The sequence below is a fragment of the Myotis myotis genome, unplaced genomic scaffold, assembly GCF_014108235.1.
Source record: "Myotis myotis isolate mMyoMyo1 unplaced genomic scaffold, mMyoMyo1.p scaffold_m19_p_7, whole genome shotgun sequence".
Classification (NCBI taxonomy): Eukaryota; Metazoa; Chordata; class Mammalia; order Chiroptera; family Vespertilionidae; genus Myotis; species Myotis myotis.
Window position 1 is genome coordinate 66,638,135 of NW_023416379.1, and position 25,292 is coordinate 66,663,426.

Genomic DNA, 25,292 nt, shown 5'->3' on the forward strand with positions numbered 1-25,292 from the left:
CCGGTTTTCACAGAGGTGGAGAAATAACTGTGCTTTGGAAAAAGTTGAAATAAAGTTCTTCCTATTGAACTTGTTCAAGAGGCTAAGGTCTGTTAGGAAAATGCGCCTCTCTTGCTTACACAGGAGAAGCCAGCTGGATGGAGGCTTCTTTGATCCTAACGTGGCACAGTCTTGCTCATCCCAGGCAGCACAAATGAGGAGGCCCCGCGCAGCAGACTGAGGTGGGAACGCACACCAAGGAAGGTGCTCTCAGTGGGCATCGGGAAGGCAACAATCAGAAACCCACGGGCTGGTTAAAATATAAGACCGTTTGGAAATGCTTCTGAATTTTAAAAAGATGCCAACAATCACCCACTTTGAGAATTTAGAAAAAACGTAAATGAGGTGACCCAACCTGAATCAGAATGATTCACTGAGAGATCAGGGGGCCTCAGGAGGGTCCCCAGTTTCCATGATCACAACCTCGGCAGGAGCAGTACCTCCCTTTTCCAAGTTGGATCACATGCTTCTAATACTCTTGTATGGATTTTCTCCTTGCTTTTTACATATTTACTGCTTTTCAAAATAAGCACAGGAAACTAATGAGGCAGACCCCTTCAAATTCGTGTCCTTCGGTACACATCTATAATAATAAAAGCGTAATATGCTAATTAGACCAGATGTCCTTGAGGAAGCTAGGACTGCGAGGGAAGCTGGGGGACAGAAGGCCTACTCTTGCACAAATTTCCTGCATCGGGCCTCTAGTAGTAATATAATAAGGGACTCATTCTATAGTGCATATTTCAAACCAAATCACTTTATTTCAAATGAAAATGGATTTATTTTCTGAAAAAACACTGAAAAGCTAATTCTTTCAGAAATTCCAGGAGAGCCACCATCAAACAGAATTCATAACTGGGCAGACACACTGCTGCTCAGCACCCACATTTCCTTTCCCTCTCTGGGCTGCGTCCTCACTGCAACCTTGTCTCAAACTCAACCATGCCCTGTGTTAAGAGGACAAACTCAGCCAGCAGCACCTGAGGTTTACATAGTCATTAGGGTAGCAGTTTTACATGCATTTTTTCCTTTCCTTTTTGAGAAAACTTTTACATTGAGTGGAGCAAAGCTTTGAAGTTACATGTATAACTTCATCTTCTGAGCACTTCATTCTATTTGTCTACCAGAGAGTAGCACTTCAATTCCTTGTGAACTCCTGGGAAGGCATCAAAAACCAAGCGGTAGCCTCTTGGTTTTCTTTTTCCAGTCAGGGTTCTCTGTGGCTTTATTTTTTTAAAATTTATTTATTTATTTATTTATTTTTAGTTAATCCTCACCCGAGGATATTTTTCCATTGATTTTTAGGGAGAGTGGAAGAGAGAGAGGGAGAAAGACAAGAGAGAAACATCGATGTGAGAGAAACACATTGATTGGTTGCCTCCTGCATGGGTTTGGCTTGGGGAGGAACCTGCAACTAAGTTATGTGCCCTTGACCGGAATGGAACCCAGGATGCTTTGGTCTGCAGGTTGATGCTCTATCCACTGAGCCAAACTGGCTAGGGCTTCTCTGTGACTTTAGAGAGAATTATCAATATAGCTTGATGATAGGCAAATGTTCCTTCAGAAATGAATCCCATAGTTTGCAAGTTTTATTTTTCTGCTGCATTTCTGGCATTTAATAAGTACTGCAAATGAGATATCAGGTAAACCCTGGGGTGTCACCAAGCTGAATTATACTCAAGACATGTCTATTGTCAAAAACCATCAGCTGAGACCAAAGTTTTATCAACTTCACTAAACCTCGGTTTTAAAAAAATTGAAAATCATTTGGGCAAGGCTTTCAAATTCAAGAATTGCATCCGAAACATATATCAGGAGTGGAAGCAGGCTGTAAGATCTCCTCAGCAGAACTGCAGGTAGAACCCATAGAAATCCATCACAAAAGGGAAGGTAAGTCACATGGTGAATGGAAGTCTGGTTTCCAAAAGCTTTGCTGACACTGTGGACTTAGCCTTGCCTTTGAGATCCTTCCAGATGGGCCTCCCCTACACGGGAAGGGAGCCCGGAGACAGGTGCTGTGTGGACAGGTGACTCCAGTTCCAGAACGGTTCTCCTCGATGTCCTGACTTTCCACTGTCCTTGTCCTCTTAGACTGCCACTGTTTGAAGCATCTGCCCAAGGCTTTTCTCCTACAAGTGTTAACAGTCCATACTCTTCAGGTCTTTTGAGGCATCATGCATCTTCAGATGGGCTTTCAAGCTCTTTGTTCCAGTCTCATAAATTCTAACTTCAGAACAGACCCAACTAGCGAAAGATAATAATTAACCACCCTCTAGACAACAGTGTACACACAGAAGGCTGCATCTGATTCTACACCTTTCCTCCGACTTCCTGCCAAACCTCTCTATTAACTAAGGGAAAGATAGAATGTACTCCAGGTAACTACAGTGATTTTACTATTGTTGTTTTACACTGGGCTCATGAAGCCAGAAACCTTGTCACTCTGGATTGTAATTTAGGACCCTAACAAAGCCAGCAGTTGGGGACAGTTCTTGCTCTTTTCATTGAGAGAGGGCATGTCAATTTCCTTGGGGCACTTCCTACTGAAAATGAGGCTTGATGTTACAGAGGAGCAGTAGGAAGGAAAGTGAACTAGTGGATGAAAAGTAATTCTCTGCATATATGGTATTGTGGACTATATCCCTAGGTAATTCTGTTGTGAGTTTTCTCTTTTCTCCTAAACAAACTTTTGATTATTTAACAAGGGGAGTGCTTGAGCTCCTCCATGGTAACACATGCAATATAATTTCCCTGGTCTTATCTTTCACGGTACATACCCATTGGATTTATTGTTTCCTTGTTGGAGTTGTGAATTTTCTAAACCAGGGCCTATGTGGCCCCTTTCCTGATCGCTAACCTAATTCTAGAAAATGGCCTTGCCACATCAATCTGGTTGAGCTACATCCAAGATCCGGTCTGTCAATTTTTTGCCAATTTAAGAAAAGTCTTGCTTTAAAATTTTTAGAAACCCTAAAAGAAATTCTTTAAAATTCAAAGTTACCATCCACAAGCTCTATTAGAGGGCGAAGGATACTAAATTTTCTCAAAAAATATTCTGGCCCCAAATCACTACTTATAGTAGTAGCTTTTTTCCCCTCAGTTTAAGATAGTAAGATGATGATTCTTGTCTACATACATCAACAGGGTGGCAAAAACAACTCTGAGATTCCCAGATAATAATCTATACTAATAAAAGAGCGATATGCTAATTAGACCAGGTCGACTGACATCTTCCGGTTGTCCAGTCCTCTTCCAGACAAAGCCACAGTGGTGCAGGCCAAGGCAGAGGTGATTAGGGGCTATCAGGCAAGCAGGGGAGGGCGGTTAGGGGTGATTAGGCTCGCAGGCAGAGGGGTTAGGGGTGATCAGGCAGGCAGGCAGAGGGGTTAGGGGCAATTAGGCAGGCAGGCTGGTGAGTGGTTAGGAGCCAACGGTCCTGGATTGCGAGAGGGATGTCCGACTGCCGGTTTAGGGATCAGGCCTAAATCAGTAGTCAGACATCCCCTGAGGCGTCCCAGATTGAAGAGGGTGCAGGCCAGGCTGAGGGACCACCCCCCCCATGCACAAATTTCATGCACCGGGCCTCTAGTGATATATAAACACCTGTTATTACTGTTATTAGCACAACAAATATTAATTTGAAAAATAGTTAAAAATCTATTTCTAGAATATCAAATATTAACAAGGTATTATATATGAAATCATTTTATATATACATATATATTGAATATTTATATTGCCTAACTGTGATTAGCATGTTATAAATAGTGAGCATTAAAGAACTGGTAAACAAATATTATACCTGATGACTTACCTTGAGGTCCAGGGTCTCCTGGTGGCCCAGGTAACCCATCCTTTCCTGGTGGCCCAGGCCGCCCATGAGCTTGAGCAGCCAACATTGCCGCTGGTAGCTTGAGTTGGGAGAGGAACACAGCCATCCTCTCTGCATTTGTGAAAGGAAAAATAATATGTCATGCTATAAGAATACTTTTAGGTAAAAAAATGCCAAATATTTTTTACATGAAAGTCAATGAAAAAAAGATTTGGCTTTCAATTTAAGAACATCTAATTTACCAAATGGTCTGATTGCTGAGAAAGGTTTTTGATTGGTCAAATAAAATGGATTGCACAAAATTGTTTGAATATAGATGAGGACCAGCTGTGCTGATCACAGGATCTGAGAGTGTTCGGTGTTTCAGAGATACAGCCAATCTAGTGGACAGAACTATAACGTAGAATCTAACTAACCTCTGGCAATGACTTGTGGAGAGAATTTAGGTTCATGTTAAAAAATGGTTTTAAATAAATCTAAGCTACTTTCCAACAATCTTGTGAATGTGCAGTGATTTAAAATAGGTTTACAAATTATTTGACATGCCTTCCAAATAGAATCAGGTGAAGTCTAATTCCTCCATTCTCCAGTGTGGCCTGGAACTTGCTTTTCATTTCTAATAAGTAGAAAAAAGCAGAATTGACAGTGGTAACAAGGGAGACTAAGTCACCCAAGGCACTGAAGACACTCAAGATGTTCTGTGGAGAGACCCCCATGGGGACGAACGAAGCCACCTGTCAGCAGCCATGTAAGTACACCTGAAAGTGGGTCTTCCAGTCCGTCAAGCTTTTGGATGACTTCCACTCTGCCTCACATCCTGACTGACTTTGTTGTAGACAGAACCACACAACTAAGCAACCTTTCAAGTCTCTGACCCACAGAAAATGTGATATAATAAAATTTTTTAAGCCACTGAAGTTTCGAGTTGTTTTTTTTTTTTTTTTAATACTCATCAGTATTGATTTTAGAGGGAGAAAAAGAGAGAGACATTGATGTGAGAGAGAAACATTGATTAGCTGCGTCTTGTATGTGCCCCAACCAGGGATCAAACCTGCAACCTAGATATGTGCCCTGACTGGGATTCAAACCTGCAGTCTTTCAGTGTACTGGACAATGTTCCAACCAACTGAGGCAAACCAGCCAGGGCTTGAGTTATTTTCTTATGCAGCAATAGATAACACATGTAGTATTTGAAACTTTATATCCTTGAGTGAAACTACATTATTAATAACAGATAAAACACATTTGTAATTAATATACAGTTATAATTTTGCAAATCTATACATTGAATGTAGTTATATCTTTAGTATATTAAATTATAAACTGGGTATTTTATAAACAAATATGAAATTCAATTATCATAGCTTGAAACTTTGCAAACTATTTGTTGTTTTGAATTTAAAACATATATATATTAATAAATATATGTGCATTTCAGTATAATTTTTCTTAATTTAAGACATATCTCACTGAATACCTTCAATGTCTAAGTGCAAGTATTCACAGTACTAATTTTTCCTCTCTCATGTATGAATTAAGTTTACAAGTAATTTGCTTGGGGTGGTTTTTAATATTTTCAGTAAAACAGAGAAAATTTTAGAATAATTGCTTCTAGCTGTAAATTATCTAGCGTTAAGCTATGCTCAGAAATAGCCATTTAATTATAAGGTAATGACTTCTTCAGAACCCTACTCTAATGCTCTATTATGTAAAATAGCATGTTTCTGAGCCTCTAAATAAATTGTAAAGACCTGTATTTTTTATTGCCTTTCCTATGTTTTCAGAGATTTTTCATTAATGAAACTGTTTCTGGCTATGCTTTCTAATGAGGCAGGAAATTGAAGACTTCAGACAGGAGCTTGCACAAGCCAAACTCACATATTCTACCTGCCAAGGCAAACCCCCGGCAATCAAGACCGATCTAACAAACAAGACCGATGGTTTGCTTTCCTTGGAGAAGGAGTTCAGCAATGCAATGCAGACATTCATATAAAGTAATGAGAAATTACCTATATGAAGAAGGGACACTCAGATGTCATCTAGCCCACATTTATCTTCTATTTCGCAGATAGAATTTGTAAATATTTTCAAAGAGAGAAATTCATCTTTTCCTCCTAACGCTCATTCAAATGTTTAATCGCCCATTTTCTTGGTACAGCTTCAACTTATTTTCTTTTGCTGCTCCATAATGGAAACAGAGGGTAGCTAATGAGTATTTCTCTTAGGAAATCAGTCACATACTCAAAAATATTGTTACCTCTTAGCCTTCAGCTTAAACAACTTTTACTTGTAGGCTTGGTAATCTGTTTTGTAAATCACTTTTTGGCTCCCCTATCCCAGGGCTTTTCCATACATCGCTTAAATGTGGAAACCAAAACTAGATGCAGTTCTCTCCCGAGGGGCAAACATATCAACAGGGTAATTTCCTCTCATATTGTAGTGATTATTTTCTGATTTCATTTTAACTGCAAATTCAATAGCATTGTTTAATGAATTCATATTCATTTTTGGTTTATCATCACCCAAAGGTTGTTCCTGCCGCACTTAACTCTGGCCCAGTCCTTTGCCACCTTTATAAACTTGTTGCTTTGAAATGTTTTTTGTGGGTAAAGATGGTGGGTTGAACACATGCCTCTGTTTTAAATCTTTCCTGAATCCCTGAAAAACAAGTAAGATCTTTTTAAAGGCATAAAACCAGAGGAATAGAGAGACTGTGAAAGGAGAGAGTATAACAAAATGTTGGAAACTGAGAACCAGAAAGAGGGGAATTGGGGGAATCTGGAAATGGGGGTAATGGATGGAACTAAAATAAGGAGAATTGGTTCAAAGCCTGTTTAAGAAATAGTCAGAAATCTCTGTCTCTGCTCTACACAGCTGGGCTTGCCCCTGCCCAAGCCTAGCAAATGACCGAGGTTTATTATCTGAAAAGGCTAAACAGACTGTTTCTGCACTGGGGGCCACAGACTCCATCCACTGAGATGTGGGCTTTCCTTCTGAAAGCAAGGAGAATAAATTAGCATTTACAGGTTCTGTGCTAAAGCCCCAGCTCAGCTCTCGGACGTTGCTCCCCAAATGCTGGCAGCTGGGAGGAAATGGAAGTGTTTTCGTTGGGGGATCTGATCATATTAAGAGGAGAGACTTAAAGACACTGAAATCTGAGGATCCCTCAATGCAAAAGCCCAGCTAGACTGCCTTAAAGTGAAGCTCACGCTGCCATGGTGTATCAGCGGTTGAGTGTTGACTTATGAACCAAGAGTTTACCAGGTTCAATTCCAATCAGGGCACATGACTGGTTTGCAGGCTCTATCCCCAGTGGGGGGCCTGTAGGAAACAGCAGATCTCTCTCTCTCTCTCTCTCTCTCTCTCAAATCAATAAAAATATATTTAAAATAACAAAATGAAGCTCGAGATTGGCAAGCCTCTCCATTCACTCACAACTCTCAGTTTGTTAGAACCCAGTTCGTATGCAGGAGCGGACAGCCATGGAAATCCTGAGGAAATCCTATGAACTGGATGACAGATCCAAACAAAAAACAGGAAGAAGTAAATTGGATGAAATAGAGATTGGACTATGGAAAATATTTTTAACTGTAACTGTTTTAACATGTAAAAGTTACTCTTTGCTTTTACAGAGAAAGCTTTCTTGAAAAGGAGAACCGTGACCTTGGAGCTCTATGATTTGTGAAAATGGAGTTTTTCTTTTTTCGTTTTGTAAGTAGTGTTCAGAAGCCATGGGAAAGAGACGTCTAAATGGAAAAGTAAACGGACTGAATTGGATAATCTTGAGATAAGTGAACTAAAGTGCTAAATAACTAAATTCTGGGTTTCAGGAACAAGTTTGTTTGGGAGAAGAGGGTTTTGTGGGACTGGTGCCGACAGAGGTAAAAGGAGAGGGGGTATCACATGTGGAGTCTCCGAGTCAAATGTCTCAGGAAAGAATTTCCTTGTGGGCCATTTGAGAATATTGTCTTGAGGCTGAGACATCTGGGGCTTGTGAGGGAGCTGGGCTCAGGCTGGAGAGGCTGGGAGAGGTGGTGGGAGAGATGTGGTGAAGCCAGAGGAGAGCTGGGGAGACTGCACCCTGCAGATTCCAGTGGGCAGGGGTGACCCTGAGAGAGGAAGAAGGGGTGGAAATGCAGAGGGGGAGCTGGAGGACTGAGAGGAGGAGTTGTCAAGCAAGTGCAAGCCAGGCAAGGCTGCCCCAAGACAGCCAAGAGTGACCAACGCCCCCTGGCCTCCTCTGCAGGAGGCAGACAGCCTCTCATGGGAGTAACCACAGAATGATCTGGGAGTGGGCAACATGGGAGCCCGCCCAGGAAGAAGGAGCCACATCTCCACTGCTCAAGGCACAGGGCAGGCCACCGGGGGCCAGGCCTTCCTACAGCGTCCACAGGACTCGAAAATAAATATCTCGCAGATCTCAACATGAAACAGTTTCCTGGTAGTGCTTGGTTATATTTTCTGACATTCTTAACTAGCTTTTAAGAAAATGAGACTAATGAACTGCTGAAGTATTTAATATATATTTTTATCTAAAGTCTTTTACAAAATCGAAGTTCAACCTTAAAGCTGCTTGAGATGAAAAATAAAATAGAGATGGGCAAAGACCAGGAAGAGATGGGGGATGTCTGTAACAGTGTCAACAATAAAAAAAAATTTTTTTCAGTGATCTCTTTACATTATCTATGCAGTGTGGTTTGTTTGAGTCCACACCTCTATGCCAAACAATAAAACATTAAAACCCATCATCTCAGAAATGGAACCCACTATATTTACCATAATATATAGGTATCCTGCAACATTGAGACTTTTTTTTTTACATTGAATCTAGAAAGTATTATCAACCACCACTGCTATTTCAATAAAATACCCGTGGGCCCACCAGCCCTCATAAGAAAAAAAAAAAAAGAAGATAATTGATATGAGAACTCATGGAAATTGAGAATTAAAGGAAAATTTTAGATTGCAATCCAAAAGCATGTATTTGCTGGCTTTCCCTCTTCTACTAAAGATGCAATGCTGAGATCCTAGGTGCCGTGCACCTGGGGCAGCTTCATGGACAGGCTACCTGTGAGTCACACAAGACCCCATGCTCAGAAGGGCTCTATGCTTGCTATAACGTTCTGCTGCTGCTGTCTTGTAGTTATTAATGAAATTTGAACAAGCGCACTTGGAGATTTCATTGTGCACTGCATCCTGCACATGCCTCTATGTTCTGCAGTGTCCTCTGGAGAGCCACTGTGTCTTTTCTTTGTCAGGCAGAGATACTTGAGAGATGATTGTTGAGGTGGAATGTCTGAATTGCAAAGTTTGGAGCCTAATCCATAATGCCTGATTCAAAGGTCAATAAAGGAAAATAAAAGGGGATTTTCAAATGCGGGGGCAACATTAAAATTAGAAAGAGAAAACTGGTAGCTTAAAAAAAAAGAATAGACAGTTATATCAATAGACTATCATATCATGTAAAGCACTGTCCAGATACTTAGTAGAGATCAAGGTAAACTGAGATCAACAGCATGAATTCATGAAAACATTTTTTTCCCTTTTTTGTCACTGAAGTGGCTAAAAGTCCCCATGTTCCTCTGCTCTGTGTCCAGTGTTCATGTGAAATAAGATAATGTGCTCTCAAGCACTGAGATTTTGGTCTCTGATGCTAATTACTGCTTAAAATAACAAGAGCTTCTTGGAGAGTAGCTAACTCTATGTTTGCAGTAGAAATGTTAATAGATGAACTTGGGGCATTTTGTAATCTTATTCCTTGTAAATTCAACAATGTATTTTTAGCTTAGCAAGGGCAGGACACTCTGCAAAAGAAGCAGAAACCGTGAGAGCCAATGTGGATTTATGTTCTGACAAATAACTCCCACTTTATTAAGTTCACAGTTGAGGGGAGTGATTTTGATTTTAGCAAATCACCTGGAAAATCATGTCATATCCTGTGGATAGATTAAAAAAATGCAGAGTAGATTTTAGGACAACTACATGGATTCAGCACTCACAAAAACAAAAGACTACTAGGAGTCCTCAAACTTTTTAAACAGGGGTCCAGTTCACTTTCTCTCAGACCGTTGGAGGGCCAGACTATAGTTTAAAAGAAAACTATGAACAAATTCCTATGCACACTGCACATATCTTATTTTGAAGTAAAAAAACAAAATGGGAACAAATACAATATTTGTATTTGCATGTGGCCCACGGGGCCGTAGTTTGAGGACCCCTGGACTAACAGATGGCATACAAATGAGCAGGAGGAATGCAATGGCATTTAGAAAGGCCTAATCCTTGACTCTTTTTCAAATTTAAAATGTCTATCAATAATTAGAATGATAATACACTGTCCCCCCAGGAAGCATACCCGTGACATGCCTTTCCCCCTCTATTTCCCTCACAGGAACCTATTACCCTAACCTCTAAAAGACCCCACAAGACTTGCAACCAGAGGAACAATGGGCAGTGACAGCTTGTCCCAGGCAACCCCCTGAACTGGTCTGCAAGGTCCTCTTTTCTCTGACTTCCCAGTGAGCCACAGCAGCTAAGCCTAGGCTCTCCTGTTGCTTCTGCTATGACTTTCTTTATTTCACCACCCTAAGTGTCAAAGTTCTGGCTGTGGTCAATGAATTCTTGCTTGCTTTTCTAAAAAACCTAGAATGATGAGATGTTTATAGTTTAGAGACAACACAAAGTTATGAAGGTCGGCCAACCTGCCTTATGAGACTACATTCCAAAAGGTATCTTCAGGTTGGAACAATGTGTGAACACGAATCATTTGAAATTTAATAAGAAGCAACATAAAATAGCACACCTATATTTTAAATATGAAAACAGTGCATAATGAGAAACAGATAATTTTAAAAACTTTGTACAAGGAAGATCCAAAGTTGCTAGTTAATTAAAAACTCAATATGAATCAACAATGTGATAAGGATGCTTACCCAAAAAATGCTATCTTAGGCTGTGTCATTGAAGTGTCTCTATCAGGGGTCAGAAAACTTTCTCTGCAAAAGTAAATATTTAAGGCTTTGCAGGCTATACTCTCCCTGTTACAACTACTCAATTCTGCTGCCCTAGCATGAAACCAGCCAGAGAAAATACATAAAGGAATGAGTGTGATTGTGTTTGAATAAAACTTTATTTATGGACACAAATTTGAATTTTAGGTCATTTTCACTAGTCGTGAAATATTCTTTTGATTAAAAAAAAACTATTAAAAAATGTACTCCCCTGCATCTCCCCTTCAAAGTAAAACCGATTCTCATTTGGGCAGTACTAAAACAGGTGGTAGGTGGATTTGGCTGGTGGGCCATAGTTTGCTGACCCTGGCCTATGTCAAAAGACACTGCCCTGTTCAAATACTCCTGGGTGAATGAAGGACATTTAAAGATTAAGTATTTCTAAAGGGCAATGATCATGGAGGAGCTGGGCACACTCCACTGAAGAGAAAATGAAGGAGGATATTGAAAAATCCATGGGCCCTGGCTGGGTAGTTCAATTTGATTAGAGCATCGTCTGGATATGCCAAGGAAGTGAGTTTGGTCCCTGGTCAGGGCACATACAAGAAGCAACCAATGAATGCATAAATAAGTGCAACAACGTTTTTCTCTCTCTCTGAAATCAATAAATAAAAAAGAGAAAATAAAAATACCCAAAGGGTGGTCACACTTGAATAGAGAAAGATATTTTACCTGTGTTGTTGCAGCAGACCAAGAATGATGATAGGAAGTTATAGTGAGGCAACTTTAACTTAGCATAAGGAAAATTTTTCTATCAAATAGAGCTTCCCATCGCAAAGTGGGTTGCCTCTTAAACTTGTTTAATGACCATCTTTTGCGAATGTTGCTGCAGGGATTTTCCACCGTGGATGAGACTTGGTAAAGGATTCAGAAATGTTCATTAAGCAAATCTAACCTTCAAAAATCCTTTGTACCTCTTGATTAATATACTTCTTTATTTCTTCAAATGAAACGGCATCAGCCTAAAGAAGAAGAAGAAAAAAAGGTCTGTTAAAATAGAGCACAGGAGAAGTGAATGGAGAATAGAAATATTGGGTTGGCACGCATACTTGAAGCTTCTGTAGAGATACATTTATCAGGCAAAATGCTTTTGGCCACTGACTATATTAAGCAATACATTTCTTTTGTTTTGACCAAATGCTAGAAAGAAGTTGAAGTGCCTAATTGCTTTAAAAGCTGTGGGCTGAAATCATAACCAGTGATGTGAACATATTTCCTATTGAATGGAGAGACATGGCTTCATATAGTCAGGAAAGAAATTTCATATTACTTCATTTTCTGAAGTTACAGAATTTGAGCAGTGTTATCATGATGTTAAATATCCCAGACACAACTAAACTTCTAACTAATCACTGGACACTGGTACAGTTATTACCTCACTGGTATTATATATTTTCAAAGGAAGACGAGTTGGAAAAGAATTCGAAGTATTCCAGATTATTTTTTAAATGTTTTGTGCCTGGGATAAAGCTTACTAAGTTTTCCCATTTCATGGTAAAGTTTATTCTGTAATTTATACTTTGCAGGTCTATTTCTATTAAGCAGTTTTCTTTTTTAAGAGGAAATGCAAGTAGGTAAATGATGTCAGTTGAGTTTTTAACTTCTTCACATATAAATTTATATGACTTTGACAAAGAATCTACCAGTATAATAGTAATGTTTTACTATAGACCTTGATATTTCAAAAGGGAGCTATCATTTTTTCATGATGGATAGGATTTCAAAGTATTTTATTACTCTTCTTTGTATTTGGTGGTTACTATCCAGGGGTATAAAATTAAAGGCAATGTGTTGGGTTCAGATGATAATTGCTGTTAGGACTCAGTAGTTCCAAGAATGCCCTACTTCAACATTTTATTTTCAATGCAGATGGGACAAATAAATTTGAATTAATGCATCAAATACCAATTATTGACACAGAGAAGCCATTCTACAGGTTTTATTCAAGTAGAGCTCAGGGGAAGTGGGTAAAAATAAAGAAGTCTGAAAATTCTGGGGATGCTCAATTTGGCCCTCTGTCTGGTAATGACATCTGAGGACAGCATGTCCTAAACTCCCTGACCTTATTCCCAAACTCTCCTTTCTTCCTGACATGGACATTTTCAGATGAAGTTCCTCTGTGGAATGGCACCCACCATGCCTTCTGAGGATATTAATAAAGACATGGGCTTTTTTAACCAAACACTCTTGGCCCAAATGGTCTCCAGTTCAGAGCACTACTCTGAGCAGATCTGCTGTTCTGATATTCATCAAAGTGAAGTTTTAATATGAAACAGACATAGTATATATTTTCTGTGTAGTGGGAGGAGGTATTATAGATAGTACTTAAGAGGAAGGCTTTGGAGTTAGTCGAACCTGGGTTTGATCCACTAAACAACTGTGACCTTGGACAAGCTGACTCCAAGTTTTTGCTTTTGTTAGGTCGGATGGAAAGGACAGCCATCTTCCCAGGTTCATTGTGAGGATGCTGGGAGGTCACGTGTCGGGAGTGCTTAGCAGAAGGTCTGGTACGTAAGTTGAAACAAATGACAGCAATGTACCCTCACAGAGGCCACTTTAGGCTCATTTCATTTATTTTGAAAGAACTATTGTTGCTTTCATGGGAAAAGGGATATGTGGTCAGGACCAGCCAGGAGCTCTGGAGCTCTCAGTACCACTTACTGGAGTGCCGGGGACGCCCGGAATGCCAGGAGGGCCTTGGTGCCCGGGGGATCCCACAGAGCCTTTGTCTCCAGGCGGCCCCACAGGACCTACGGCTCCCTTCATGCCTGGAAGGCCTGGCTTTCCCTGTTCACCTTGTGGGCCTCGGTCTCCGGGAATTCCCTGATCACCCTGTTAAGGAAAAAATTAATTGTAAAGAATGATCTCTTTTACAACAGCAACAGCTGTGGTTCAGACAAAAGATCGGGATAGACACTGGCACTCCCTAGCTGTGGGACCTTGGGTGAGTGAATTAAATTCTCTGTGTCCAACTTCCTGTCCCGAAAAGTGAGGGTATTAATAGTGTCCACTAAGCAGGGTGATGCTGAGAAATGAATGAGTTAACTCAAGTGATGTGCTTAGAATAATGCCTGGTATGCTGAAAGCACTCAGTGAACAGTAATGACAATGTCAGGTGTACTCAGTTTCCAGTCAAGAATAATGACAGTTTTGAAAGTCAGTAGCAGCTGTCACTTTAGGCCTGGGCCTCCTTTGCAATAATAAAGGATGATTACCAAGAGGATTTCATCACTGAGATTTTTCACTCAGAAAAACTTCAAGACACTCAAAATACCTCCTAAATCATATACTTTTCTTTTTTCCTGCTTGCTATTGTATGTTTGGTCTTTATTAGATTCTGTGGGTTGATTTCTATACAGGTGTTGTGTGTGTGTGTGTTTGTGTGTGTGTGTGTGTGTGTGTGTGAGAGAGAGAGAGAGAGAGAGAGAGAGAGAGAGAGAGAGAGAGAGAGACAGGCATTGAGGTAGATAGATAGATCATGGCAGGTGTTTCAGTTATAGATATTTCAAATATTCACTTCTACTACTCCATGAGGTAATGACCAAACCAAATATGATGAAATGGTGCACTGAGGCTGCCCTATATTTCACTGTATTATTCTTTTATTTATTGTGGCTCCACTGCAAAACTCCAAAGTCTATTTCTCCTTATTAAAAAACTAGAGACCTGGTGCATAAATTCATACATGAGTGGGGTTCCTCGGCCTGGCCCCTTGGCCTGGCCAGTGACCGGGTCCAGCCAGGGGAAGAGACCTCGGGAGGTCGGCTGGCTGGCTGTGGGAGGTTGGCTGTGGGATCGCAATGACCACCAGGGGGCAGCTCCTGTGTTGAGCATCTGACCCTGGTGGTCAGTGCATGTCATAGCGACTAGTTGGGTCGACTGGTCTTTTGGTTGTTTAGTTGCTTAGGATTTTATATATATAGATGATGAAAACAAATGAACAATTACAGAGATCTATTTGATCATGGCATAAAGAGGTGTAGAAAGAAGCCATGTAGATCAAGCATGTCAAACTCAGCCCGTGGGCCACATGTAGCCCACAACAAATATTTTTGTGGCCCAGCCAATATAACGGTATGTAAGAAACATTTTAATAAAAATCTCGTAACTTAATTTTTATAATACCCTGTTATACATAATTATTAATAACGAACTACAATGTTCGCTAATGACTGATTACTATAATCGTGTTACATTCATTCCCTTACGTGCCTTACACGCAGGCTCACCATTTCTTTCCACTAATATAGCAGCGAATATTTTAGCATCTGATTGCCACCTCATTAGTCTTGGACTGACTTGTTTGGTGTGTGCAACACAAAATATTTCACTTTCGGAGAATAAGAAAAATAGATTTGCATTATGCTTATTAATTTGTGCAGTTATTCAGTGTCTGGGAAGTTAGTGTTCAAGAAAAAATAGTAATTTTTATAAAAATGTTCTATTATTTTATGTTAACAATTTCTCATTTATTTCAGCTTTTTGTATTCAGAATGTCTCTATCGAAATAACCCTACATTTCAATGAAAATTGAAGCGTTTGTTTTTTTGCAGCCCACCTAAACTTAAACCTTGTTTATTTGTCCTGTGTTAGCCTTTGAGTTTAACATGCTTGATGTAGACGGACGTAATTTCAGTGCTACTGTCTTAGTTATAAAAGTGTACTTGTGCCCAACTGGCATGGCTCAGTGGGTGAGCGTCGACCTATGAACCAGGGGGTCATGGTTCAATTCCCAGTCAGGGCATGTGCCCAGGTTGCAGACTTGATCCCCAGTGTGGGGCATGTGGGAGGCAGCCCATCGGTGATTCTCTTTCATCATTGATGTTTCAATCTCTCTTTCTCTCTTCCTTCCTCTCTGAAATCAATAAAAATATTTTTAAAAAAGAAAAAATATATCTGCATGCAAGTATATCAATCCAGATCACATTTGGAGAAATATCAGAGACTGTTAACATAAAAAAAATAAATGAAAGAAATACTAGCACACTTTGATCAATACCCTGATTATGTGCAAAATAAACACAATCTTTAATGTATTACAATTATTTTATGATCTAGGGACAAAGATGCTCATTATAGTGATGTTTATAATATGAAAACTGGGAGAAACCTAAATACCCCCAAAAGGGGGACTGGGTAAGTGAAATAAGGTATATCCAAACAGTGGAATAACATGTCGCCACTAACAGGTAGCTGCAACTCTATATTTACTGACATGGAAAGGCAGTCATTATATGTTATTAGGCAAAAAAAGACATTTACAAAAAATTACGAGTTCACTTTTGAAAAAAGTATATATTCTTTTGTATTGATTCATTAAATATATGTGTATGTTATGTATAAGAGTGAGAGAGATGGAAATTGGGCCAAAATATCAATAGTGCTTGTCTATAGTGGGTAAGGTAGACTTTTTTACTTTCTTCATGTTATGTCCTCTATTTTCATATTTCCTTCAGTTATTATGAATTATCTGTGGAATAATAAGTAAAAGCTATTATTACACAAATCCTCCTATGTCTGAGACAAGAGGATGATAAAGCTTTCCAAACCAACAAGACTTAGCTGTTTAGAAAAGCCAGCCATGCAGGTGTACCTGCCACGTGGCCTGCTTCTGGGTCTTCAACATTCTTGCTTTAGCAAGATCTGGGATCACATACGCCCTACCCTTTTCATGCTGAGAGATTTGCAGGGGGTCTACATTCATAACTGTGGTGTCAAATGATAGCACAGGTGTAGCAGACAGACTTAACAATCAAAATAGTAATATACATACACGTTCTCCTTTGGGGCCTCTGTCTCCAGGTTTACCCATGATGCCCTGAAAAACAGATGTCAGCATGAAAAGTCACTGCATGTCAAGATTTCCCCTCAGCCTGCTCCTCCAGGTATTCTGCTGTCAGGTATTCCATGGTTGTGCATCAGAACACTTATTTTAAAGTAGAGGCCTGGTACATGAAATTTGTGCACTCGGGGGGGGGGGGAGGAGGGTCCCTCAGCTCAGATTGTGAGAGGGTGCAGGCCAGCCAAGGGACCCCACCGGTGCACTATCAGGGCCAGGGAGGGATGCAGGAGGTTGGCCAGCCTGGGAGGGACCGTGGGAAGGCTCCAGGGCATGTCCAGCCTGTCTCCCTCAGTCCTGATTGGCCAGATTGTAGAAGCAAGCTAACCTATTGGTCAGAGCATCTGCCCCCTGGTGGTCAGTGCACATCATAGCGAACAGTTGAGTAACCTTAGCATATCATTAGCATATTACACTTTCATTGGTTGAACAGATGACCAGACGACTGGACATTTAGCATATTAGGCTTTTATTATATAGGATGGTATTTTCCATACCTGAGCACCTGGTAATCCATCTTTTCCATTTATTCCCTGTAAAGACAAAAAATTGACTAATATTTCTAATTCTGCACTGACAGACATGGTTAAATACAACAAAAGGTTAGACACCCAAGGACTCCATCATATTCCTGCAGAGATTTTGGTGATGCAGTGTGGTGAAATGGAAAACAAAATCGATAGAACCAGATAGCTCCACATTTACATTCTGATTCTGCCACTGAAAAGTTCCATTTACTTTAGGCAATTTGCTTAACCTTAATAGCACTGGCTTCTTCACTTAGAAAGTCACGATAAAATAATGGCCTTAAAATGAAAGATTTAGTGAAAAAGCTGAAAATGCCAAGTTCACTGTGAACAGGCAACAGGGTGATTTTCCTTACTTATTCTATCAGGTACATTCTGAGAAATAAGAAGGTGCCCCATAGCGCCAGATGGCTGGTGTATGGCATTCACTGCTACCTCCTCACAATTTTTCCAGCACGAGGAGTCATTCTCAGTAAATGGTCTCCATTGCTGCTGGGGAAATTTCATAACATGGCCAGAGCTGGATCTTAATATGAAATAAACTGTCAGCCAGAGAAGGAATGTTATTTTTCAGTTGGAAAATATGAAGGGAAAGCAAGGAATCTGTAATCACGGTTTCTGAGAGTATCAAATAGTGGCTTTTTATTAGTAAACTGCAAGTTCCCTGAACTTTATAAGGGAGTTCTGGAGGTGGTAATAAAAGCTCGGGGATTTATAAGACGGTGAGAACTATCGGCCGGGAAATGTGAGAAGGAAAAGCACTTGGGGGTCAAATGAAATACCTAGAGTCCAAGAGCAGATGTGTTTTTGAGATTTGATTTGAAGAGGGAGATCAAGGTGAGGAAAATGATTTCTTAGCCAGCAGGCGATTTCATGGACATGCTCCTTTGAAAAGCCGAGGAGACTTTTATTGTGCACCTGGGAATGGATTCTATGCTGAACTGCAGACAACCGCATGTGCCCAGTGCTGTAAATTACACTAAAGTCTGTCACAGCTGAGAGCCCAGGCAAAGTCCCCCAACCTCTCTGAAAGATCCTGGGAATTGTCCAGAATATTTTTACTAAGAACATGTTACCTAAAGGGTATGGTTCAAAGAATTTATGACATCCAGAAACACAAGCAACAAAGCTAAAGCTATTGAGCAGAGGATGTGAAAGAAACAACTGTGTCACTTGATTAAAAGAAGATAAATGTAGTGTAAACATGTAATTCATGTCTTTGGTAGCAGTATAAGAAAGGAAATAACCCTTATAGTCTTTTTGGGAGGGGCCTCATTATTCATCGAAGACTGTCCTGTGTGTTCTCTTTGGCATATGAAGCTGTTACTAACTTGCTTTCCATAGCAGATCCTGTTCTCAGAGATTTTTACAATGACCTAAGTGTACTGGACTTGCCGCTCCCTCCCCTCATCTCACTTCTCTGGAAGAATCCATTTCTGGTAGAGCCAACTTTCTGTCGATTGTATGTCTCATCTGAGCGTCAGACTGTGGTTGAAGAAGACCAGGAATTCTGGCTCGCTTGTTCCAATCTAAGTGAAGGATGGCCGAGGGCAAGCAGCCCGCCTGCGTTGTCAGATCACCCTTCTGTGTTTCCTGATTTGACTCCCTTCCCTTCTCTCCAAAAATACTCTTTCACATATTTCCTATCTCTTCAAAAGTCCGGCATCATCACCCCACTCCCCATGGCCAGCTGATGACCCCGATTCTTCTTTCACTGAGGCAATAAACAGGAGAGCACCACCTTCCCTTCCCTCCGCCTGACCCACCAGCTACATGCATTTGTATTTTGACTTCTGTCCCCTGTTAAAGAGGAATGAACTGCCCCATTCTTTGTTAAGACCAATTTCCATTTGTGAGTGGAATACTAGTCTTCTCCCCCTCCCCAAAGTTATCTGCACTCTCTTATATCACCCAAATTTCCTCTCTCAATTGGACCATTCTTATCATGATGTTAGCATGCTGGAGTCTCTCCCACCATGACCTCCTCATTGCAAAATCCTGTGGCGAATGATCAGCTCTCATGCCACTTGCCAGTATGTTTATCACTCCTTTCTTTTAAAACACTTAGTTCTCTTGACATCCAGGAAGCCTCATTCACCTGGTTCTTCTTCCCATCTGATGGGCTGCACTTTCTCAATCTTTCCGCTAGGTCCTCCTCTGCCTCACCACAGTGACTCCGTTTCATCCAGGCTCAGCTTTAAGTACCCAGACTGGTCTCTGCAGACCCAGCCTCGCCATTAACTCCAGATGCTTTCTCCACTGCTTACTTGGCATTTCCCCTGGGATAGCTGCTAGTGCTTCAAGATGAATGTGTCTAAAATAGACAATTCTTGGTCTTCCCTTCCCAAACCACCCATCTCCAGTCTTTCCCATCTCACCGAACACACCACTCTGACACGGTGGCTCCTGCCCCAAACCACAGCGTTCATTTGTCTCCCTCACACTTCGCAGCTGGTGCTGGTCCCTCAGCACATCTTGTAGGCTGTCCCTTCAACCCCAACTCTTCCTCCTCATGATTTCCCTGTTCTCTCCATCTTTCTCTCTCATGGGGGCTACGGCAGTTCCTCCTCACTGCTCTGTCTGCTTTCACCCTACAGGCTGCTCTCCATACACTAGTCAGTGATCATTTAAAATGTAGTCCAATCATTTTACTTCCCTTCTACAAACACCCCAGCGAGTTTCTATCAGAGCTGCAAGTGAATTTCAAGCTCTGTTCAGGACCAAGAAGTTCCTTGTGGTCTGGCCACTGCCTACCGCTACCTCAGGATCTTTTCCACTTTTCTTTAGCTTAGTTCACTCTGAACTTCATGCCTTTTGCTGTTTTTTAAACACACCATGCTCTGCTAGTCATTTCTTTTTCTGGAAACAATGCCCCCACCCCAAAACTCCCTAGGACTTGATCTCTCACTCTGTGCAGGTCTTGATCAAATGGCATGCCTTTTGTGACCACCCTATTAAATGCTACTCTAGTACTTCACCCTGCTTAGGTCTTCTTCTACCTGAAATTGCGTGTGTTTGTTGTCTGTGTCCCTATCATAGCATGTAAATCCCGTGAGTTCCTAGCTCTCAGAACGGTGCCTAGCATATAGTAGGTGCTTAAGAAATACTTGCTGAATAAACAAATTTCTTTTTGCCTCATCCCCTAGGCACCTCTTGGTAAGCATTAAAATAAGATGGTGTTCAGGGGTTAGAAATGGGAAGTTGGTAAGAGAAAGCAAAGGGGGAGGCAGAGAATTAAACTAATATTTATTGAGCACCTCCCATGGGCAGGCACTGGAAATGCTTTCCTCATGTCATGTTACTTAAGTGACTCACAATACCCTTGGAGTTGTAATTCAAACCCAGATCTTCCTAATGCTAGATTGCAGATGTTTCCCATTTTTTCCCATTGCCTTCTCTGGGGAGGTGGCAGTCAGGGAGTGCACCAACCCTGAATGTTTCACAAAGATACTAAGCGGCCTCATGAATTCTGTGCTGCTTGTTTACACTCAGTACCCGCTCTTCCTTATACACACAGAGCAAATAAACAAGCAAAGGGAACAGTGACCTTCTTTGTTGTTTCTTTTTAAATGTATTTTTTTAAAATTGATTTCAGAGCCGAAACCGGTTTGGCTCAGTGGATAGAGCGTCGGCCTGCAGACTGAAAGGCCCCAGGTTCGATTCCGGTCAAGGGCATGTACCTGGGTTGCGGGCACATCCCCAGTAGGGGGTGTGCAGGAGGCGGCTGATCGATGTTTCTCTCTCATCGATGTTTCTAACTCTCTATCTCTCTCCCTTCCTCTCTGTAAAAAATCAATAAAATATATAAAAAAAATTGATTTCAGAGAGGAAGGGAGAGGGAGAGAGAGATAGAAACATCCATGATGAGAGAGAATCATTGATTGGCTGCCCCCTGCATGCTCCCTACTGGAGATGGAGCCTGCATCCGGGCATGTGCCCTGATTGGTAATTGAACCTTGACCTCCTGGTTCATAGGTCGACGCTCAACCACTGAGTCACTGTGGCACGGCAGCAGTAGTGACCTTCTATAAAGAAAAATACCTGAGACCGGGGTATGTCTTATTCATCTTTATATCCCCGCTCAGGGCTCAGCACATCCTTCGCAAACAGCATGAATATATGTTGAATTGAATTAGTAGGAATGACTGTTACAGTGCCACAGCGGTACTATATATCAGTAGCCCAGAGCTCCTTAGGACACAGGGGGATGATATATTTGGCAGCAGTGATTTATGAAAGTGTAAGAACAAGGCCCATAGATAAGGAAGGGATCCTGAGAAAACAGCTTCTACTTTAATCTTTAGCTTCACACACAGGTGTTCTATCTGTGAGTCTTCAGTTTCTTTATATTTTAGGATGTGAAGGGCCATTTTATTTTTAAGTCCACTGAGAACATTAGACTTAAGAAACAATGAGTCTAATTCGCTGACACTTAAAACGAAAATAATTTCAGCTTTCTCTCTTGTGTAAGACATAAAGATACCTCATAGAGAGCCAGGACACTCAGCGAGAACCACACCCCAGAATCCATTTGCAGAACCTCACTTACTTCCTCAGAAACGACTTACTTAAATCTCAGGTGTTCTGAGGAGATAGGAGAGGAGTCAATGCTTAGAATATTTCTCAAGCTGGCAAATTTTAAACCATGGAAGTTCTTACCGGCTTTCCTGAGGGTCCTTCCGGTCCAGGGAAACCAATGTCTCCAACAGGTCCTCTCTCCCCCTGTGGAAATGTCCACAAATATTAGTCACCAAGAAAGCTTTAAAACTGCACGCAGTACAACACAAGTACAACTGTTAGTAACAAACTCACCGGTTCCCCTGGAACTCCTGGAGGCCCCGGGGTGCCAGGTTTCCCCTGGGAAATCAAACCAAGGAGAACTGTTAGGAGCCAAATTACTGAATGATGCCACGTGCTCAACCCCCACACTCTGCGCTTAATGTGCTGCCAGGCTGTGGTTCTGCACTCAGATGGCACTCCTGGTGGGACAGACTCTGGGAAGCCCCTACTCAACCCTGCAGGCTCCTAGGGACAGGCTGGGGAACAGTTCCCTGAAAGTGCACCTGTGTGTATGTTGGGTGGGTGAGCGGGAAGGATAGTAAGTTTTGAAAATATTAAGCAAGTGCATTTTCATTTCTGGAAATCCCTCTGGTGCCTATTTGACTGGCAGTTCGTCTTTACTTTAGGGCAGTGGTCGGCAAACTGCGGCCCCTTGAGTGTGGCTCTTCCACAAAATACCATGTGCGGGCGCACACGTACAGTGCGATTGAAATTTCGTGGCCACACTCAAGGGGCCAAAGAGCCGCATGTGGCTCGCGAGCCGCAGTTTGCCGACCACTGCTTTAGGGGGTGGGAAGGCACAGAGGGTAAACGAAATCTTTCCTACTCTTTGAGTTTCACAAGAAGGTTTCTAAGTATGTACTAGGATAGCCTGGCAAAGAGCATGTTTGATTTGAAAAGCTGTGTTTTGTTGAAAGGGAGAGGACAAGATCGATTTGTTCCAATACACATCAATAGAGGTGCCCTGGAACAGTGACAACAGAAGAATCCTGGGGTGGGGAGACCACAGGGATGATACATGTGAGGAGGATGGTCCCACAGAGTCTGGAAGTGGGAAAATGCAAGTGTCCAGAGTGGCCATAAAGATGTTGCCTTTGAGAAGGAACTGCCCTCAATCCCTTGGACCTAATGTGGTTGGGAAACACCAACTAAGTGGGGATGTAGGTGTATGGCTGAGACCGTAGAAACCACAGTAGGTTACGAGGGAATCTGAAAAGGGAGGGCTTTCCTCCTATTTGCTATCTGGAGTTTTGGGAGGAGACCCCCTCCCAGGTGAAGATATGGCTGAGCAGTGAAAATGGGCAGACGCCAGGCCTGAGAGGGCACCCTGGCTCTCCACGGCCTGTGTGGGCAAGTAGAGACTCCTGAGGTTCCTGTGGGCCCGAGTGGGGGAGCTGAGGGGTGGAGGGGAGTGTGCTGACCAGAGGCCACACCCACTGCCCATGCATACAGATACTCCCTTCTGTGTCCCCACATTCCATTCTGGCAGGGCTGGGGAGAAAGAAGGCCTGGAGAAACCCCTGGACAGGCCTGAATATGCCAGAAAGGGGTAGACTGGTCTGCTCTAGGAAGGGCAGGGATGGATTCCCTCGGTGCTCAGCAGAATGGCAGTGATGTGTCTGTTCAAGTAGGTCTCAACCAGAACAATCACCTTACATAGTTTTTTTCTTACTGTGGTTAAGATACACATGACAAAATCTACCATTGTAAATATTTTAAAGTGTAAAATTCAGGGGTATTAAGTATATTCCCACCACTGTGTAACCATCACCACTTTTTCCAGAATGTTTTAACTGTTTTATTTTCTGAGCCACCGTCAGGTCCAGTTATAAAGAACTGTCGTGTATTTAATTACACTGCTCTATCTTTGCAGGGTGTAAAATTTCTACCCCTTCTCGATTTTTGTAATTGTCAGTTCATTCTCTTAATTATGAGGTAACAAAACTGCAATTACCCCTTATTTCAATCATGCTGCAGCCTTCAAAAATGTTTTAGGAATTCTTCATTTGGATTGAGTCTGTCACTCATTTTTTATCTTTATTTAAAAATATTTTTATTGATTTCAGAGAGGAAGGGAGAAGGAGGGAGAAATAGAAACACCAATGATGAAAATCATGGATTGGTTGCATCCTGCGTGCTCCCCACTGGGGACTGAGCTGCAACCTGGGCATTCGCTCTGATTGGGAATCAAACAATGACCTCATGGTTCATAGGCTGCCGCTCAACCACTGAGCAACACCGGCCCGGCACTCATCTTTTAAATACCTTCAGTGGTTGCCAATGTTTTTTCTCTGATGAGAGATTTAATTTTTAGGGTAATAGCCAAAAGTGATCTGTAGCACACTTGGGTGAATACAGTGGGGCATTAAGTTGCATTATACCATGTGGAAATAAAAACAGGGTGTGAGAGAATGTAAGTGGTGTAGGTTGTAAGGGGACTATGGGCAGTTCTGCAATTCTGGAAACAAAGTTCCAAATACATTTCTAGGATGGTAGTGAGGGGAGGGGAAAGGAATGGGATAAAGTGTGAACCAACTTTTAAGAAGAATACTTTCCTGTATAAAAAATTCTGTAGTGTTGCTAAAGAAAATATTTCCATGTCACTTTTCAATCACACTAATATTTTAACTTGATTTAGAACAGCTGAATAAGGAGATATCCTCTGTAAAGGATGGTTTTATGTATACTGTGGACAGAATTAATTGTTGTTCTTAGATTTAGCAATAAAACAGTGTGAAGTAGAGTGGCTACTGACCTTTTAAGGGACAGGGGTGGTGGGAGGTGGTGATGGAGAGCAGAGGGGTTCTGTGGCTGGTGACAGGGGGTTCTGGGTGGTGTTGGGTAGTGGTGGGTGGTGCTGGTAGGGCTGTTTGTATCTTTCTCATGTTCAAGTGTGTGGTTTCCATTGACTTTCCTACCCTGTGCCTGCCCTGCAGGGGCACTGAGCAGGAGGATAAATGGGCTGTTATTCATAAAGCATGACCACAAAATTTTAATTAGAGATTCATGAATGAAGATCAGAACAACACCTGGGGCTCAGAGAAATGATTTCAACCTTTCCTGCAGCACTTTCTATTCATCTGAAAAGACCTTGATGAGATTAAAATATTTGACATCAGAGAGCAACAAAAATGATTGATATGATTGAAGGGCTAGTTTATGAGGAAACATTAGCAGCAGTAAAGCTGTGCTAATAATTCTGGGCTGAGGAAAATCTCGGGCAGATTGCAGTTTAATGCAAAGAACCTGAACCACATGCCTGAGGATGAAAACTTTACCTTTTGAAACCTTGACATATGACAAAAGTAGAGCAACAAAACAAACTTCTCAAAGCTGTGCTTGTACATTAATGTACCATCACGGGTAACTGGCCTGCCCTTACCCCGTCAGTGAGTTGGGAAGAAAGAAATACAACAAAAAATAAGAGAGAGGTAGAAATGAAGAAGCATTCTTCAAATGGGAGAGGGACAGGTAGTTTTATTTTT

General features: G+C 41.5%; 1 protein-coding gene across 1 annotated transcript in view; it reads right to left on the reverse strand.

Annotated features, from left to right (window-relative positions):
• Positions 1 to 25,292, reverse strand: part of COL19A1 (collagen type XIX alpha 1 chain) — a 309,008-nt gene that overhangs the window by 3,673 nt on the left and 280,043 nt on the right. Inside the window, exons 44-50 of the mRNA XM_036318274.1 lie at positions 22,060 to 22,104; positions 21,907 to 21,969; positions 17,218 to 17,253; positions 16,655 to 16,699; positions 13,543 to 13,713; positions 11,777 to 11,843; positions 3,854 to 3,982 (exon numbers count right to left, since the gene is read on the reverse strand). Coding sequence (XP_036174167.1) covers positions 3,854 to 3,982; positions 11,777 to 11,843; positions 13,543 to 13,713; positions 16,655 to 16,699; positions 17,218 to 17,253; positions 21,907 to 21,969; positions 22,060 to 22,104 — 556 coding nt within the window. The remainder of the gene's footprint in view (positions 1 to 3,853; positions 3,983 to 11,776; positions 11,844 to 13,542; positions 13,714 to 16,654; positions 16,700 to 17,217; positions 17,254 to 21,906; positions 21,970 to 22,059; positions 22,105 to 25,292) is intronic.